Source organism: Pteropus alecto, unplaced genomic scaffold (genome assembly GCF_000325575.1).
Source record: "Pteropus alecto unplaced genomic scaffold, ASM32557v1 scaffold335, whole genome shotgun sequence".
NCBI lineage: Eukaryota > Metazoa > Chordata > Mammalia > Chiroptera > Pteropodidae > Pteropus > Pteropus alecto.
The window spans coordinates 738,179-754,525 of record NW_006436757.1 but is presented as its reverse complement, the minus strand read 5'-3'; the positions used below and the strand labels follow the sequence as shown (position 1 = coordinate 754,525).

At 46.8% G+C, this 16,347-nt stretch overlaps 1 protein-coding gene across 1 annotated transcript; it reads right to left on the bottom strand.

Annotated features, from left to right (window-relative positions):
- Window positions 1–7,549: 7,549 nt before the first annotated feature.
- Window positions 7,550–14,233, bottom strand: SLC22A17 (solute carrier family 22 member 17). The gene is made up of 11 exons (XM_015590655.1): window positions 14,204–14,233; window positions 13,595–13,882; window positions 12,912–13,421; window positions 12,717–12,820; window positions 10,461–10,615; window positions 9,733–9,898; window positions 9,390–9,535; window positions 9,112–9,217; window positions 8,742–8,959; window positions 8,338–8,449; window positions 7,550–8,188 (listed from the first exon to the last, which is right to left on the bottom strand). Exons 1-11 carry the CDS (start codon window positions 14,231–14,233, stop codon window positions 7,900–7,902), a joined length of 2,124 nt encoding a protein of 707 aa, XP_015446141.1. The 3' UTR covers window positions 7,550–7,899.
- Window positions 14,234–16,347: the final 2,114 nt, after the last annotated feature.

The following is a 16,347-nucleotide window of genomic DNA, read 5'->3' as shown; positions in this document are numbered from 1 at the left end:
TTGGTCTTTTGAGTGTAAGGATTGTTTATCTATTTTCCTATTCTCTCTTAGATCCCAGATGGCTGTTGTTTGTCCTTTGTGGAAGTTCTGGTGTTGTGGAAGGAAAGTTCTCACTTATGAATCAAGGAGTGGGAGTTAAAATTATAACTAGCAGGAACATTATGTGTTTAGTTGAAGATGATGGGTTTTCTGGTTAGCGTGGAGCCCTGGTTGGCATTTGAGAGGTAAATTAAATGAGCCTGGGAAAGTAAAGAATGGCCAGATTAGAGTGACCTAGTAACACATGTGTGTGTGTCCTGATAAAATTTATATGTAAATGAATTACCCATACCAGTATCATTGGATTCTTACATTGGACACTCTGTAGCCTTTCTTGTTTACTCCAGGATAGGCTAAAGAAAAGAAAAACGAACATTTAGCTAACAAAGACAGTTGCAAAGTTTATATTGTCTTTAGCCATGCAGTGACTATCAGCTAACTTATTTTGGATCATTCCGTTAATACGGACTTGAAAACTGGCTTTCATTGTTTCAGTATCCTTAAGTTTAGTAGTTTAGTTACTTGGTCATATTAACCTAATTTCTCCATTTTAAATTCTCATGTCAGATTGGTCATCCTCCCCACACACAACCTTTTCGTAGATTGTCCATTCCTAAACAAGGTTTGAAATATTTAAACCTCTACGTGCCATTCACTCCTGTTCTCAGGATATTTTGTTCATGATTGCCTCTGACTTAGATGCTCTCTGTTCAATTATGTTAGGTTAAAAAAATGGTTCTATTTTATATGCACGAAACCTTACCTCTTAAGTGGCTTTGTATTCTGAATTCTCAGGTCAGTATTGACAATTTAGCATTTGGTCATTGTACTACCTGTTGTGCGATTTGTTACGCATTTATTTGGGTGCCTGTCTCTAGAGTCAACTATAATATTGCCTGGTAGTTTGTGGAGACGTCTGCAGAGGCTGATTAGCAAGAGGCTGGATAAAGTGTTCAATATTAACTCCTAGAATGTGAAACCATCAAAGTGGTTCAATGCTATTAGTGCTGGGAATGTCTCATCTGTCCACTAGGGGGAGCTAAATGGCTATCAAAAATTCCTATAAATTCTTGGATTTTGGAGGATGAATGTCAATTTTTGGACCCTTCTTTGGTTTTGATTTTGTGTTCAGTCAATTTTCAATATCCTGTCCATTCACTCCATTCTACTTTAACTGCTTGAGCAGCCCTCACCCCACCGCCACCCCATCATGCCAGGGCCTCCTGGCAAATGTCTGGCTCCAAACTTCATGTTATCAGAGTGGCCCCTGTGCTGCCACTAGTATAAACATGTATGGAACTAAGGCCTTTTCCAATTTGATTCTGATTAAATCTCACTGCCACATCCTGCCCTACGTCTGGTGCACTGTGCATTATAGTTGAGTTTTACTTTATTTTCATGTATTGTCCATGCTGTTCCTCCAGCCAGCTATGCTCAACCCATGTACACTGTCAGAATCTTAAGATATAAACCAAGTACCACAGTTAGGAAAGCTTTCTTGATTCCCTCATCAGAATGAATCACTTCTCCATACGGGGCAAGTTGCTCCTATCTTTAGCACTTAACGGGGTTTTCATGGTTTTACAATTAAAATAATTACATCTGCAGTTCTTCCACTAGACTACAGGCTCTTTTAGGGCATGGATTGTGCTTTTGTATGAGCTCACAGTACCAGCCAATTAATAGGTGCTTAAAAGATGTTAATGGGGTGATGGATCCCTTTATCCCAAACCTGCTATCTCCTAATGGGAATCAGATTTCTTGCTTGACCTGGTTTCTTTTTACCTGTATTCTCTGTGATTTTAGAGGAAGTGGCATGGAAAGAAAGTTGCTTTATTGGGGAAAGCTTGGTTACTTTTCTGTCAATCACTCCTGATAAGCTCCCTCTTAACCAAAGGATAGGAATGAGCCTAGTCTCATTGGGATTCTGTGGGATGGAAATGCCTGTAAGGAAGAGATTGGTGGGAAGGGCACCTGTCTACAGGATTTCTTTGGAGTGAGGGTCTTTGGGTGATTCAAAATGAATGAAGACAGTCTAGTGCTTTTTCAGGCACATTTGTCCAACCTGACATCAGCAATAGAAAAAAGCAGTTGCTGGGTCTTTTCGATAATATAACTGCTTCTCTTTCTTTTATATGTAGTTTAAATGAATAGCCTTTCTCAAATCATGACCTAATTTAAAAGTATCTTTCAAACCTGCTAATTTCTCTTGCCTCTTTCCCCTTTTATATGCCTATGGTAAGCATTCATTCAACAAACATTTACTTAAGTGCTGGCATTGTTTTTGGTGCTAGAATTTGTTACAGAAAAAGTCAATAAGGAAACTTTTGCTGAAGAAAGTCAGTTTGCTGCTATACCTCTGATTTACATCTTACCAAAAACCTCTGGATTATTTTTTGAGATATAATTCACATGCTGTAAAATCTACCTTTTAAGTGTACAATTCGGTGGTATTTAGTGTATATATGTGTGTGTATGTGTGTGTGTGTATATAACCTCACCATTACCTAATTTTAGAACATTTTTATCACCCTAAAGAGAGACTAGATACCCATTAGTAAGCACTCCCAATTCCCCCCACACCAATCCCTAAGCAACCACTAATTTATTTTGTCTTTGTGAATTTACCTATTCTGAGTATTTCATATAAATGGAATCATAATATGAAACCTTTTGTGGGGGGCTTTCACTTAGCACAATGTTTTCAACATTCATCCATGTGGCATATATCAGTACTTTGTTCCTTTTTATGGCTGAATAGTATTTTATTGTGTAGATACACATTTTGTTTATCCATTCATCGGTTGATGAACATCTGGGTTTCCATTTTTTGACTTAGGAATAGTACTGCTACAAACATCTGTACAAGTTTTTGTGTGAACATACCTTTTAATTTCTCTTGGGTATATACTAGGAGTGGAGCAGCTAGGTCATAAGGTAAAAATGTTTTAACCTTCTGAGGAACTGCCAAACTTTTCCAAAGCAGCTGCATCTTACATTTCAACCAGCAGTATTTGAAGATTCTAATTTCTCCACATCCTTACCAAACTTGTTATTGTCCATCTTTTTTATAAAAGCCATCCTAGTGGGTATGAAGTGGTATCTCATACTTTTGATTTGCACTTTTCTAATGATTAATGATGTTGAGCGTCTTTTCATGTGCTTATTGGCCATTTATACATCTTTGAAGAAATGTCTATTCATATCTTTGCCCATTTTTTTAATTGTATTATTTGCCTTTTTATTGTTGAGTTGTAAGAGTTATTCTGAATACAAGACCCTTATCGGATTCATACGATTTGCAGATTTTTTTCCTATTTTGTGAATTGTTTTTTCACTTTCTGGATGTGTCTTTTGAACTAGAAAGTCACGAAGATTTACATGTGTTTTCTCCTAAGAGTTTTATAGTTTTAGCTCTTCTATTTAGGTCTTTGATCCATTTTTGAATTAATCGTGTATAGTGTGAGGTAGAGGTCCAACTTCATTCTTCTGCATGCAGATAGATATGCATTAGTGCCAACATTAGTGCCTTTAACCATTTGTTAAAGGGCTGTTCTTTACCCATGGAAAGATTTGGGCACCCTTGTACAAAATCAGTTGACCATAAATATATGGGTTTATTTCTGGGGTCTTGATATTCCATTGACCTATATGTCTGTCCTTATGCCAGGAACACACTGTCTTCATTACTGTAGCTTTGTAATAAATTTTGAAAATGAAAAGTGTGAGTCTTCCAATTTTACTCTTTTTCAAGGTTGGTTAGCTCTTCTAGGTCTTTTATAGTTCCATGTGAATTTTAGAATCAGCTTGTCAATTTCTGCAAAAGAAAAGATACTTGGGATTTTAATAGGGATTACATTGAATCTGTAGATCAGTTTGGGGGAGGATTCCATCTTAACAATATTGTCTTCTAGTCCATGAAAACAATATGTCTTTCCATTTTAATTTCTTTCAACAATGTTTTATAGTTTTGAGTGTACAAGTCTTACACTTTTTAAATTTTTTTTGGTTTTTGCTATTTTAAATAGAATTGTTTTCTTAATTTTGTTTTCAGGTTGTTCATTGCTATTATATAGAAATACAATTGATTTTTGTATATTGATCTTGTATCCTGCAAGTTCAATTGCAAGTTTAGTAACCTTGCTGAACTTATTTAGTTATAATTTGTGTGTGTGTGTGGATTTCTTAGGTTTCTCTCTATATAAGATCATGTTATCTGAAAATAACAGAATTTTATATTGTCTTTTCCATTCTGGGTGCTTTTTATTTCATTTTCTTGCCTCATTTTCCTGGCCAGAACCCCAAGTACAATGTTGAATAGAAGTGGTGAGAGCAGACATCGTGAACTTGTTCCTGATCTTAGAAAGATAGCTTTCAGCCTTTTACTGATAAATACGATGTTAGCTGTGGGTTTTTCATAGATGCCTTTCATTCCAAGGATGTTTAAAATAAACACTTGCTGTTCTCAATGCACACACCATGTTCTGTCATGCTTCTAGGCTTTGTGCTGTTTCTTCTCTCTGTCCCTGGCAAACTCAAGAGTTTTCCTTTAAGTTTCAATCTAATTATCTGATTCACTCTCCTTGACTATCTCCAATAGAGTATAATACATCCTTTCCTCCTCAACTGCTGCAGCACTTTTTACATTTCTCTGCATTTTGCATACAGGACTGTAATAATTTGTTTTTTGAGCTCTTCCAGGCAAGGATAGTAACCTTCTGGGGGCAGCAGCAGACAGTAGTGGATAATAAGTAAAAATTCAGGCTAGGTTGACTGAATGAGAAGAATGGGAGTGGTCTTCATGGTATTTTATGTAACCTTTTAAGGTTAGAAATGTACCCTGTATATCCTGTTAATGCTCCCCTCAATAATCCATTATGGCTCTTAGTTGTGACTCCCACGAAAACCTCGCTGAAATCTGTTCATGTTTCAATCAGTACAACTTCTCCAAGGGGAATAGTCATTTCCTTCTGTGCCTGAAAATTCTCTTCAAGTTCCTGGTGTACCTTCTAAACTTAATATCACAGGGTAAGTAATACTTTCTTTCATGGTGTTTAGATATTTTCTACCTGCTATTATATAAGAAGATTGCAGACTCTCAGTTCTCAAGGTCTGGCTACTCTACTTACCGGTCACATAACTTTGAATAAGTTACCTCTCCAAACTTCAGTAAAAGCCTAAAAAATACTAATTTTTTTTTTTTAATGGGCTTATTGATGAGAATCCAATGAGATCATGTGGTGGGTGAATTTAGAGCAACTGACAAGATCTAAGTTTTTTTTTTAGCTACACCCATTGACCCTTTCCACCTAGAATGAATTGCTTGGGGACGAGAGTCTGTATCTTCCTGTGCTTTGTTGATGCTCCGCGCAGGCTCCCATTTGCTTTGTCTTTACCTCTTCAAAGTCAGAGAATCTTGCTCTCTTCCACTTACTCTCCTACAGGAGGTGCTCTAGCTTTCTGAGTGTTTTTACTCTTCCCCTGGACTTTTTTCCAGCAGTGTGTAAAGAATAAGTTCTTTGAAATGCCTTTTTGACACCATTCCTCAGTGTATATTGGACGGTGTCATTAGCATATAAATAAGGCCTTGGCTTTACCTGTGCTTCCCAAAAAGTACAAGTGCTTTCTTACCTCCCTTCTTGTTGATTCTAACAGAATCGCTGGAGACAGCAGTGAGTATGATCTCTTGTTTTATCAGCTATCCAAAGTTAAAAAGTCAATATTGGAGTCAGTTAAAACCCCAAAGACATTGTTCTACAGAATGTGTGATGCAGAGTGTGTAACTCTGAAGGAACTCTGATATAGAGAGCAGCCAGAAAGCCTAAGTTTGAGTCCTAGGCTCTGCCACTTAACTGCTGTTTTCACAATAGTTAAATAGGATAAAAGTAATAAAATCTATTTCGGGAAGCTACAAAGAGTAAATGAGAAAGATTCTTCTGAGTTCTCTAGTAACATAATTACTACTGAGAGCCAAGAAGCACGGCTTAGTTATAGAGCTTTGGGCCTCAGACATGGACTGGCAGAGCGGAAGGAGATAGGAGCACAGGTGCTGTGCAGCTCTGTGGGTGATGGTCCTTCCTTCTCTGCAGGAGGCTGGCTTAAGATTTTGTTTTTTCTAAGAATCCCTCTCTCCAGAACCACCTCATCCTTTCCTACCCCCAGGCCTTTGCTCTCCCTATATCCTTTGAGTTGAGAGCACTGTACCTGTCTCTTAGGCCCTTACCTGAGGGCTTCCTGCCTCTCTGAATGAAGTCTTACCTCTCTCTTCTGGGATGACGTCTTCTCGTGTGCCAAACTACCGGCCTCTCTTCATACTCATTAATATTCTTAATGTTAGGTGGATTTTAAGCTCCTTGAAGGATTGCCTATGCCCTAAATATCCAGGATGGTACTGGTCTGTAAAATCAGGCTCAGGAACATTTGCTGCAAGAATGAACAAATATTAACTTTTTGAACATCTATCATGTGTCAGACTTTCGTGTTTCAAAGTTGAGTAAGACAAAGTGCTTGCCCTCAAGGAGTTTACCATCTAGTGGGTAATCCTCATAGCAACCATTGAAGGAAGCTGGAGGTTAAGAGATTTGCCCAAAGTGGTAAAGCCAGGCCAGGGCCAGTCTGAGAGGCAGACACAGAGGTGGAAGTCCTAGTCTCCTACTGCCTCCTCCCAGAGTGCCTAGAGACTCGCCCCTCGCTTCCAAATACAATGCCCAAAGATTAGAAGTATTTGGGAAGGAAGCCACAGTATGCATCGGTGATGACGAGCTCCAGCTCCTGGACCTAATCATATCCCAGCTCTGTCACTCATTAGCTTTGTAACCTTGGGCAAGTTAGAGTCTCTCTGAACGTCAATTTTCTCATCTGTACAAGAAGAATACTGTGGTGGGCCTCCATTGTTTTACCTGAACAACATCCAGTCCTAGTTCTGCTACCAGCACTCAGGCATTGCTTTCCCGTTCTCCAGTTGCCAGTAATATGAGTGGGCGTGGCACGTTACTCAAGGTAGCCAGTCACTTGCTTTCTGGAAATGAATCTTCAGTGGATTGAATCCCATGGAGTTCATTCATCCAGGCAAAGCCCTGACAAAAATATTACTGGTTCCTACTCCTTGGACCAGGGGGCCTCTCTGATTTCTGACCTTTTTGACTAGATCGGCTTTTTCTTCCATTCTGCTAGTTCCTCACCACATCCTTCTAATAAATTCCCTTTTTAAGTTCATTAGTCAGTTTTTATGGCTTGCAACAACAAAAGTTAATGGATCAAAACACCTTACCTTGCAGTGTCGTAAGGATTAAGTGATTAAATGAAGTTTGTAAAGTGCCTAGCCCAGTACTAGCTGCTTAGCGGGCAGTCAGTAATAGGTAGTAGTTGCCTGTGAGTTAACATGGGAAGGGTGGGAGGTGGGGGGGAGGGGCACAGGGACGGGGAGGGATATTGTTATTGGTTTTGGTTTCACTGAGAAAACTTTCCCCAGGAGGTAGTCAGAAGGAAAATAAGGGAGGGAAGTCCAGGCTATGGTATGCTCATTTATTCAAAATGTCTTTATTGAAACAGAATGATAGAGCAAGAAAGAATGAGGTCTGGGAGGATGTCTTTGGGCACAGAATGAAAACCAGACCTAGGGTTACAGTGTGGAGCTCTCTCCCCGTCCCCCGACTCTTGCCAAGGAAGCGAACACGAAGCAGCAGGGAGGAGATGGGGGTAGGCACAGCCCTCTGAGCTCTCCTTGATGGCTGGCGTGAAGTGTCTCTGAGCCTTCTGGGCGGCCCTGCCTTCCTCACTCAGTCCTCCAGATTTCCTTGCCAAGGCCTTATGTCTCCTTTCTGTACAGGCCAGCCTCCTGCCAGGGTGCTCAGAGGCCACTCAGAGGGCAGGGTTGGGGGTGGCAAGCAGTGGGACATGGTCACAGCGGTTAGGGGGTGGCTGCCGCAGCAGGGAAGGCCGGCGACACAGTTCCCCATCCCGGAGCACCTCAGGCAGGAGCTTGCGCTTGGTCTCCGGCAGAAGCATGATGCTAAGGATGCAGAGGAGGGCACAGGCCGCCAGCACCACATGCTGCAGGAAGGCTCCATGGCCCATGTGGAGGCGCTGGGCTGGGCCACTCAGCCCTCCAAGTGCTCCCAGTGCCATGATCAGGCCCAGGCCTCGGCCCCTGGGAGAGATGAAGGAGGCACTCAGCCTCTAGCTGAGGGCCTTGCCCCAACCCTTCTCCAGCAGCCTCCCTTCTTCATCGCTCAGGCCCTGTCGTTGGCAAGAGGCCGGGAAGCCTGGCCCCGCCTTTGGCAACACCCCTGCTCTCACCGGACAGTGGTAGGGATGACTTCAGCAGCAAGGAGGGTGCTGAGGATGCCCGCGGCTTGGGAGGAGAAGAGGCCAAGGACAGAGAAAGTGGTGATGGCGGCCTCATTCAGATCTAGAGGATCAAGAGGGAGGTGTGAATGGAGGTGGAAGGTCATGCTTGGCCTGGTCCCTGGCTTCATGCCCTTGCCCCTGATCCTATGGCTCTAGCTAGGTGGGCTCTGAACATTCACTAACTAATTGGGAGATCAGACAGGGTATGTGGCCAGGAGGAGGACTGGAAATCTAGGCAAGGGCTGATCTGGTCTCGGGAGGTCTGTGCAAGAAGCAGCGGCTGAGCCTGTCTGAGGCACCTCTGCTGGGGTTCCTTTGCTGAGCCCACACCATGGGGAAGGGAGGATGCTCACAATCCCATAGGCCCAACAGGATCAGGGACGCAATGCCAGTGAGGGTCATCAAGAGAAGCAGGATGCCCCGGCGGCCAAATCGGTCCACAGTGACCCCCAGGAAGACGCAGGCCAGGGCTGCTGTGCCGCTGGCCAGCAGGGAGCACAGGTAGAAGTCCGACGGGCTGCCTCCTCCTCCCACAGGCTGGTAGCAGTGGCGAATGGCATGGGCAATAAAGCTGTAACGGTCAAAAGCAAAGAAGGGTGTCTGCATCCCCTCCTGCAGCCTACCACAGCTCTGGCTGCCTTCTGTGGGGGTCCTAAGGCCTCCACCCAGCCGGCCCCCATCCCAGCTACTGGCCTGGCCCTTGGCTCAGATACCCAGGCTCACTTGGTGAAGCCCAGGATAAGCAGATTTTTCCAGATGTTGCGGTAGTTGAGGAGGGACGCGAAGGAAAAGGAGGATGTTGCAGGGAGAGGGCAGGTGTTCTCCAGGTCTTTGGGAGAGAGAGAGGGAGGAGCTGTCTGTTAGAAGGAGCAGCTGAGAACCCAGGGTCCTCCCACACGGATGGTGGGGACCCTGGGAGAAGGTGGTATAGCTACAACCATGCAGAGGGCACTGTCACTTGTGCATGTGAAGGATCATCTGCAGGGACCCCTGTCTCTTACCCTGCAGGGCCTCCTGGGCCTCCTCTCCCAGCATCTGCCCATGGGGCCGGTTCCGCTCAGCCAGGATCCTCAACACCGACTGGGCCTCCTCAATCTGTCGCTTCACTATCAGCCACCGTGCGGACTCCAGAAACAGACCAGGCCAGCTGGGGGCAGGGGTGCATGGGTGCACCGTGAGGCTTCCCATCTCTTGACCCAGGGATGAGAAATTCCCCCCCTCTGAGGGGCTGAGGCTGGGGCAGACCTGGACAAGGGGCAATGGAGAAGAGGGATCCTCCAGGCTAGGGCTAGGCTGGAGGGAGAGATGAGAGTGGCCAGAGAGCAGGTGAAGGGTGATACTGACCCATAAAACAGGAAGAGGATGCAGGGAGCGGTGATCATTCTCTGTAGAAATCGCCAGTCCTTAGAGACAAGGGCCAGGCCCAGGAACAGGAAGTGCCCTCCCACCCCCACCAACTCCCCTGCCAGGGCCACCCGGAGCCTCTGGGTTGGGTCGCACAGCTCCAGGCCTGGAGATACAGCAGGGTCAGGGAGGAAGGAGGTATGAGAGAGAAGAGAGAGGGAGGGAGGAGGACAGAGAGCGAGGTCAGAGGTTGCGGCCATGGCCTCCCACAGACTAACCTCTGAATGGCAGAGAGTGGAGAGATTGTTCAGTCTTCTCTCCTCTCCTGCTCAAACCTAGGAGGGCTTGAGGGTCAGAGTCCCTGGTGGGCATTCAGCATTCCCAATTTACAGGCCTTATTGCTTCAGACCTTATCTGACTTTCATATCGACCCTTGTTCAAGGTCACACGGCTAGTCAGGATTTCATTTTTTTTAATAAGACTATTCCTGACAGCAGTAAGTCTAGGGCAATGAAGGCCTTAAAGATAGTGGAGCGAGAGGCATGTGGAGAGAAGCAAGAGCCCTGGATCCTTCAAAGGCCTGTGCAGAAAGACAGCTGAGATTCTGAATAGTTGAAATTTGGGGCTGAAGAAGGGACTGAGGGGACCCTAGGAGGCAGTGGGAATAGCCTGGGGATGCAGACAGGCAGGAATAAACCCCGAGGGAACTTTTGGAGGGTGCCACTCACGCATCAGGTAGACACCAAGGTCAACACCGGCAAGCAGAAAGCCCAGGAGGAATCGGAGTGCCATGACACCTGTGGAGGAGCCTGCAGCAGCCCCTCCCACTCCACAGGGACCCACCAGTCCCAAGGTCAGTAGCACTATCCCACGACGGCCAAACCTGGAAAGCGAGGAGGATCTCTGGTCACCCAGACTTCCTGCAGGCGGCATTGCTAGTTGAGGCCCAGCTGCCTACTTCAAAGCTGGAGGTATGAGGATGAGGCCTTGGGGGCAAGAATTGGACTGAGGCTAAGGAAGATGGGAAGGGATGAGGGAACCACAGGTAAGTGATATCTGGCAACTAGGCACTGGGGCACAACTATGGTTCTATGAGGATGGGACCACTGATTCTCGGGGATGGTGCTATTGGTCAGAGCTGAGGGCATTTCTCCATGGAAGTGTGACCAACCATAAAAGGGGATAGGATATTGCTTAGGAGACTTGGAACCACTGATCCTTGGGGGATAGAAGTCAGTGGGAATGGAGCTCATCTTGCTCAGACTGGTCAGAAGAGATGGGGTCATTGATATATGAGGATGGAGCAATTGATCTCTGGAGCCGGGGCCATCAGCCATTTGTGCATAAGGGTAGTACTGGTCAGTGAAGATGGAGCTATTAACTTTAGGAGACTGAGTAATTGACTTTGGGGGATGAGGTCATTGTCCCATGGGGTTGGGGCATGGGTCTATCAATCTATAAGGATGGTTGGTGGGGATGGGGACCACTGGCTAGAAGATGGAGCCACTGATCCATGGAAATGGAGCTATTAATCCATGGGGTAGGACTATTGATCAGTGGGGTAATCCCTAATCTTGATGATTGGACAATTGCTCTTTGGGGATAGAGTCATTGATTCATGGGGTGGGGTGGGGATCTTGAACCATGTGGACCCGCTGCATGAGAGGTCCATACTAGTGGTGACACAGTTGGTCAGTGAGGATGAATCTATTAATTCGTGGGGATAATCAGTAAGGATGGTCATTGACTATGCGTCACTAAAGACAGGGCTAACTGATCCCTGGAGGCCAGGCTAATGATCTTCGGGGATAAGACCACTGATCTATGGAGAGGAAGATTGGCATCACTGGTTATTGGCAAGAGGACCCTGATCCCTAAGAGTGAAGCTATTGACCCAATAGACTGGGGCCAAATTTCCATGGGGATGAACTATTGGCTAATGAGACTAAGGCTACTGAACTATTGGTCTTAGGGGATGAGACTATGATTCCATAGGAATAATGCTACCGGTCTATGAGAATGAGGCCACTAATGCATTAAGGTGGGCTACTGACCTGCAGGTTTAGGATCATTCGTCCAAAAGGATGTGTGACTACTGGGCAGTGAGAGTAGATACTGGTTTTAGAGAGCTGGATCACTGAATGTTAGGTTGCCTTTGATCTATGGGAGTTGAGCTATTAATCCATTTTGTTGAGGCTGTAGATCAATGGAGATGAGTCTAACAGTCCATGGAGATGGTCGGTGGAGATGGTGTAAGAATCAGAGGAGATGGGAGTTTCGATTCCTGGGGAGAGTTACTGGTTGACAGGGATGAGCTGTTGATCTTTGAGATGAGGCCACTGATTCATGGAAGTAGGACTTTTGGTCTGAGAGGATCTGAGAGCACTGAAGATCCAGGAGGATGGGACTGGGGGGAGAATACTGTTGCTGTCATCGATCCATGAGGGCTGGACTACTGACCCATAAGGGCAGAGCGATTTGTTTGTAGAGTTTAAGTACTGGTGAGTGCGAATGCAGCTTTTGATAGTTAGGAACTAAGATAATGATCTTTAGGAATGAGGCCACTGAGATGGAACTAACAGTCCATGGGGCTATTAGTGGGGATGAGCCTATTAATCTATGAAGATGGTGAGGGAGGTGGTGAGTGGTGATAGGACAATAGAGAAGCTAGGACTTTTAATCTGTAGAGAGGGTTTTTGGTGATGGGGATGGGGCCATTGCCTTTGGAGATGAGGCCTTTGATCCATGGATATGAGGAATGGGGGTGGAGTTAAACCCTTGTGCAGAAGAGGTACGGAAGTTTTTCTTGATGGGGAATGCAGTTGAAGAGACAAGGGTAGAGCTGCATATCATTGAACACAAGTTTGGAGAAGACTGCAGAGTCCAGCGACTCGTCCTCTTTGGCCTCTTTCAGTGCCAGCTGCCTGGGCTAGCCTCCCTAGTGCCCTCTCCTCTCTGCTTGTCCTGTCCCTGGCAGCCCTCACCTGTCCGCGGGGTAGCCCAGGAACAAGTAGCCGGAGGCAAAGCCCAAGATGAAGAGGATCTGCTCCAGAATCACCTGCCAGCCCAGGTCACACACCAGGTCCCACTGGGGATATGAGAGGAAGGCAGCGGGTGTGAGGCCCCACGCTGCGGGCTCTCAGCCCTTCTCCAGACCCGCGGCCCACCCAGCACCTCACCTGGCCGATGGCATTGGTGGTGAGCACTGGCAGGCCGTTGTAGTCCCAGTCCTTGAGGCAGTGATTGAAGTCCGGTGGGGCAAAGCCGCTGCATGAGGGGTCCGTACTGGTGGCGACGCGGCTGGCGGCGCTGGCTGCTAGGGCCGCGCTGGCGACGGCAGCGCCGGTAGCGTTGGAGGGCTGCTCCCAGCCAGAGGCGTTGGGGGCGAAGCCCCCGTAGTGGCAATGCAGTGGGGGCGCCAGCGTGAAGATGGGGTCCGAGGCCAGGCCCAGAGCCACAAAGAGCACGGGCAAGCAGCAGAGGCCAAGCTGCAGCTGCTGGCCCCCGCCCAGCGCCCCCACCTGGGCGAGCAGCGCCTCGAAGCTGAGGGGGCCGGGGGGCACGGCTAGCGACAGGCTGCTGCCCAGCCCGTCGCCGCCCGCGTCGCCCTCCCCCTCCCGCTCGCGTTCGCGCTCCCGCTCACCCTGCAGCTGCTCCGTGGGCACCGCATCTCCGAGGGTCCCAACCTGCTGGGGTGGGAGCAGAAGAAGGGTGAATCCAAGAAAACCTCAGAGCAAGGGAAAAGGGCGGGCGCGCGCGCAAGAAAGGCAGTCAGGGAGCAGGGATGCGCGGAGAAAAACGCCAGGCGCTTGGCGCGGCTGCGGAGAGGTGATGGCGTAGCCTCCGGGGAGCGGGCACTTACTCCGTTGGGGCTGGGGGAGATCTCTACAGTGCTGTCGATTTTGCTGCCGCCCCCGCCATTAGGCTCGGAGGTCCCGGTGGCCACCCGGGGAGCCAGCTTGCCGACCTCAGGGGCCCTGCCGGGCCTCACCGAAAGGATGCGCTGTCCTTTGGTCCAATGGCGCGCCCGGCGCCCGGACACAGAGGCCAGAGAGAGACCCCGCTCTGCAGCTCTGCAGCCGCGGGCGCCTCCTTCGTTTCTGCGATCTTTGAGCTGCTTTCCCCTCCTCTTCCTCCAGACTCTCCTCCCCTTCCCACGTCAGCAGAACCTTCGGTCCAGACTCTTCGTCAGAGAGAGAAAGGGGGGCCAGGGCCCAGGGGAGGGAGGGGATGGGGCTCTGTCTCTGTTCCCTGGGTCTGCGGGCCATTGCGGTAAAAAGGAAAAAAAGCTGAAGGATAGTAGCTAGCCTAGGCATATGCCTGAGATTCCTTCTTTGCTTCCAATTCTTCCTCATCATCCATCCAACCATCCATCCATTCACTCACTCATTCATCAGTAAAATTGATGAAGCTCCACTCTGTGCCTGGCCTTGTGCTAGGCTTTGGAGATAAGAGAATGGACAAGACCCACCTTGGAGCAGCGTATTGGGGAGACAGACATGCATACTGGTAATTACAGTACAGGGCATGCAAATGGAGAGCTGGGTGGGCACTGTGGGCTAAACTCCTCCACAGGACTTCTCTAGGTTTCACCACCCCCTCTCTGGTTGAGTCTCCATCATTTCTCAACAGTATTTGGCACTATCGACCACCCTTTCCTCTAAACACTTTCTTCCTTGGCTGCTAAGTCCCGCACTTCCCTGGTTTTCTTTCTCTTGCTCCTCCTTTCTCCACTGCGGTCTCATCCTTCTTTTCCTCACTCAGTGTCTGTGATCCTCAGAGGCTTAGTCCTAGATTTGCTCTCATCTAGGAGATCTCACCAATGCCCGTAGCTCCACCTTCAATATAAACAATTAAACCAATACAAACGAGTTGACAGATTTACATCTCCAGCTGCCACCTCTCTCCTGAGACTCACATCCTCCAAGCCACCTCTTCTTTGACCTCTTACCGTGGATGACTCATAGGGACCTCAGACTCAATGTGTCTAAGACCAAACTCATGCTCTTCCCCCTGTAACCTGGTTATCCCCTATTGCTTCTTTCCTCAGTGAATGGCACCCTCATCATCCAATTGTGGCCAGATGCTCGGATGACAGCCCTTAGAGTGCCCTCTTTCTTACCCCCACATTAAATTCTTTACAAATTCCTGTCCATTTTACTTCCGATATAGTTCTCTGATATTCCACTTCTCTTCATCTCTACCACCATGAGTCAAGCAACCTGTTGCACAGACTGCTTTAGCTTCCTAATTCCTAACTGGTGCTCTGTGTCCATTCCCTTCTCCCATCTGTTACGTATAGTGCAGATGGAATGATCTTTTCAAAATGCAGATCTATTCATGTCTCTTTCCTGCCTAACAGCCTTCGGTGGCTTCTCTTCACTATTAAGGTAGATAGTAATATTTTAGACACTTCATACATGGTCCTGCATGCCTGGCCCCATGCTCTCTACAGCTCCATCTCACTTTTCAAACTCTCTGCACTGAAATCACACTGGCTTTTTTTTTTCTTTTTTCAATGCCACGCAACCTTTGAAAAAGAACAAGCTGGTTTTTGTGCCTAGGCTTTTCCTCCCCTTTAGTCAAGTTCTTCTAATTCTTCAGCTATCAGTGGAAGCATATCGGCCTTGAAGAAAAGCCTTCCCTAACTCCTAGAATTGCTACTTAAAGTGTGATTTACAGACCAGCAGTACCCACATCACTCAGGTGCTTGTTAGAAATGCAGATCCCCAGGTGTATATACATTAAAGTTAGAGACACACTTCTCCAAGAGATTTGATACCTCATTCCAAGAGATTTGGTATTTCAATCTTTAATCTCAGGTAAGGGCTGGAAAGGAGTGTCCTGTCAGTCTCATCCAGGAATTCTACGTCCTCTTCTCTCCACCGAACCATGCTTCTAATTTATCTCCTCTGTTCAAAAATTTTCCAAACTTGGGAAACTCTTCTAATGCATTTAGCAGCCTCTCACTACTGCCCCGCCCCATTTCGACATCTCTGTGGGATGCTGTCACAGCCAATATTCCTTGGAGATTTATCTGTATCCTTGTGTCTGTCCTGGAATAACAATCTCTTAATTTTATGTGGTGCTGGGCTGTTTATATGCGTTACTTTGTTAGGGCCAACCTCCTATGAAATGAACCCGGGACTCAGAGGGACTGTCAGAGTTTACCTACAGACACACAGGTACATGGTGGTTCTGGGACTTGCACTGAGACCTGTGACTCTAATTCCAGGCTGACTCTTAAAGTATTTCCCGAAAGATGATGGAGGAAGCCTTCTGTTATGTCTTCAACACAGGGGTGAATTTTGGTGGACCTGGAATCTGGAAATGAGTTTTGAGAGTGAAATGAAGAAAAAGAAACCCATAATAAAGAAGGCAAATGCATAGGGGATGCCAAGACACTAGGATCACGATTAAAGTTTGGGGTGCCTGTCACTGTACCCGGGAATCATCTTGGAGGAGCAGAACTTAAGCAATACACCTGTGGCTTCAACTTCTTCTCTCTAGCAAAATGGCTAGAGTGATTCCCCATCTAAGCCATGGCTCATTGTTTCACCAAAGCCCTGAGGACCATGGACTTCCAGCACACTGCATCCATCAGCACCTTAGCTC

What these genes read in the sequence shown, in the direction of transcription:
- SLC22A17 (XM_015590655.1), bottom strand. Translation starts at nt 14,233, where the DNA reads ATGTCTGTCTCCCCAATACGCTGCTCCAAG. An exon ending in TCTCCCCCAGCCCCAACGGA is followed by an intron (nt 13,422 to 13,594) that starts GTAAGTGCCCGC and finishes CTCCCACCCCAG; the next exon opens with CAGGTTGGGACCCTCGGAGA. An exon ending in GTCATCCCTACCACTGTCCG is followed by an intron (nt 8,189 to 8,337) that starts GTGAGAGCAGGG and finishes CATCTCTCCCAG; the next exon opens with GGGCCGAGGCCTGGGCCTGA.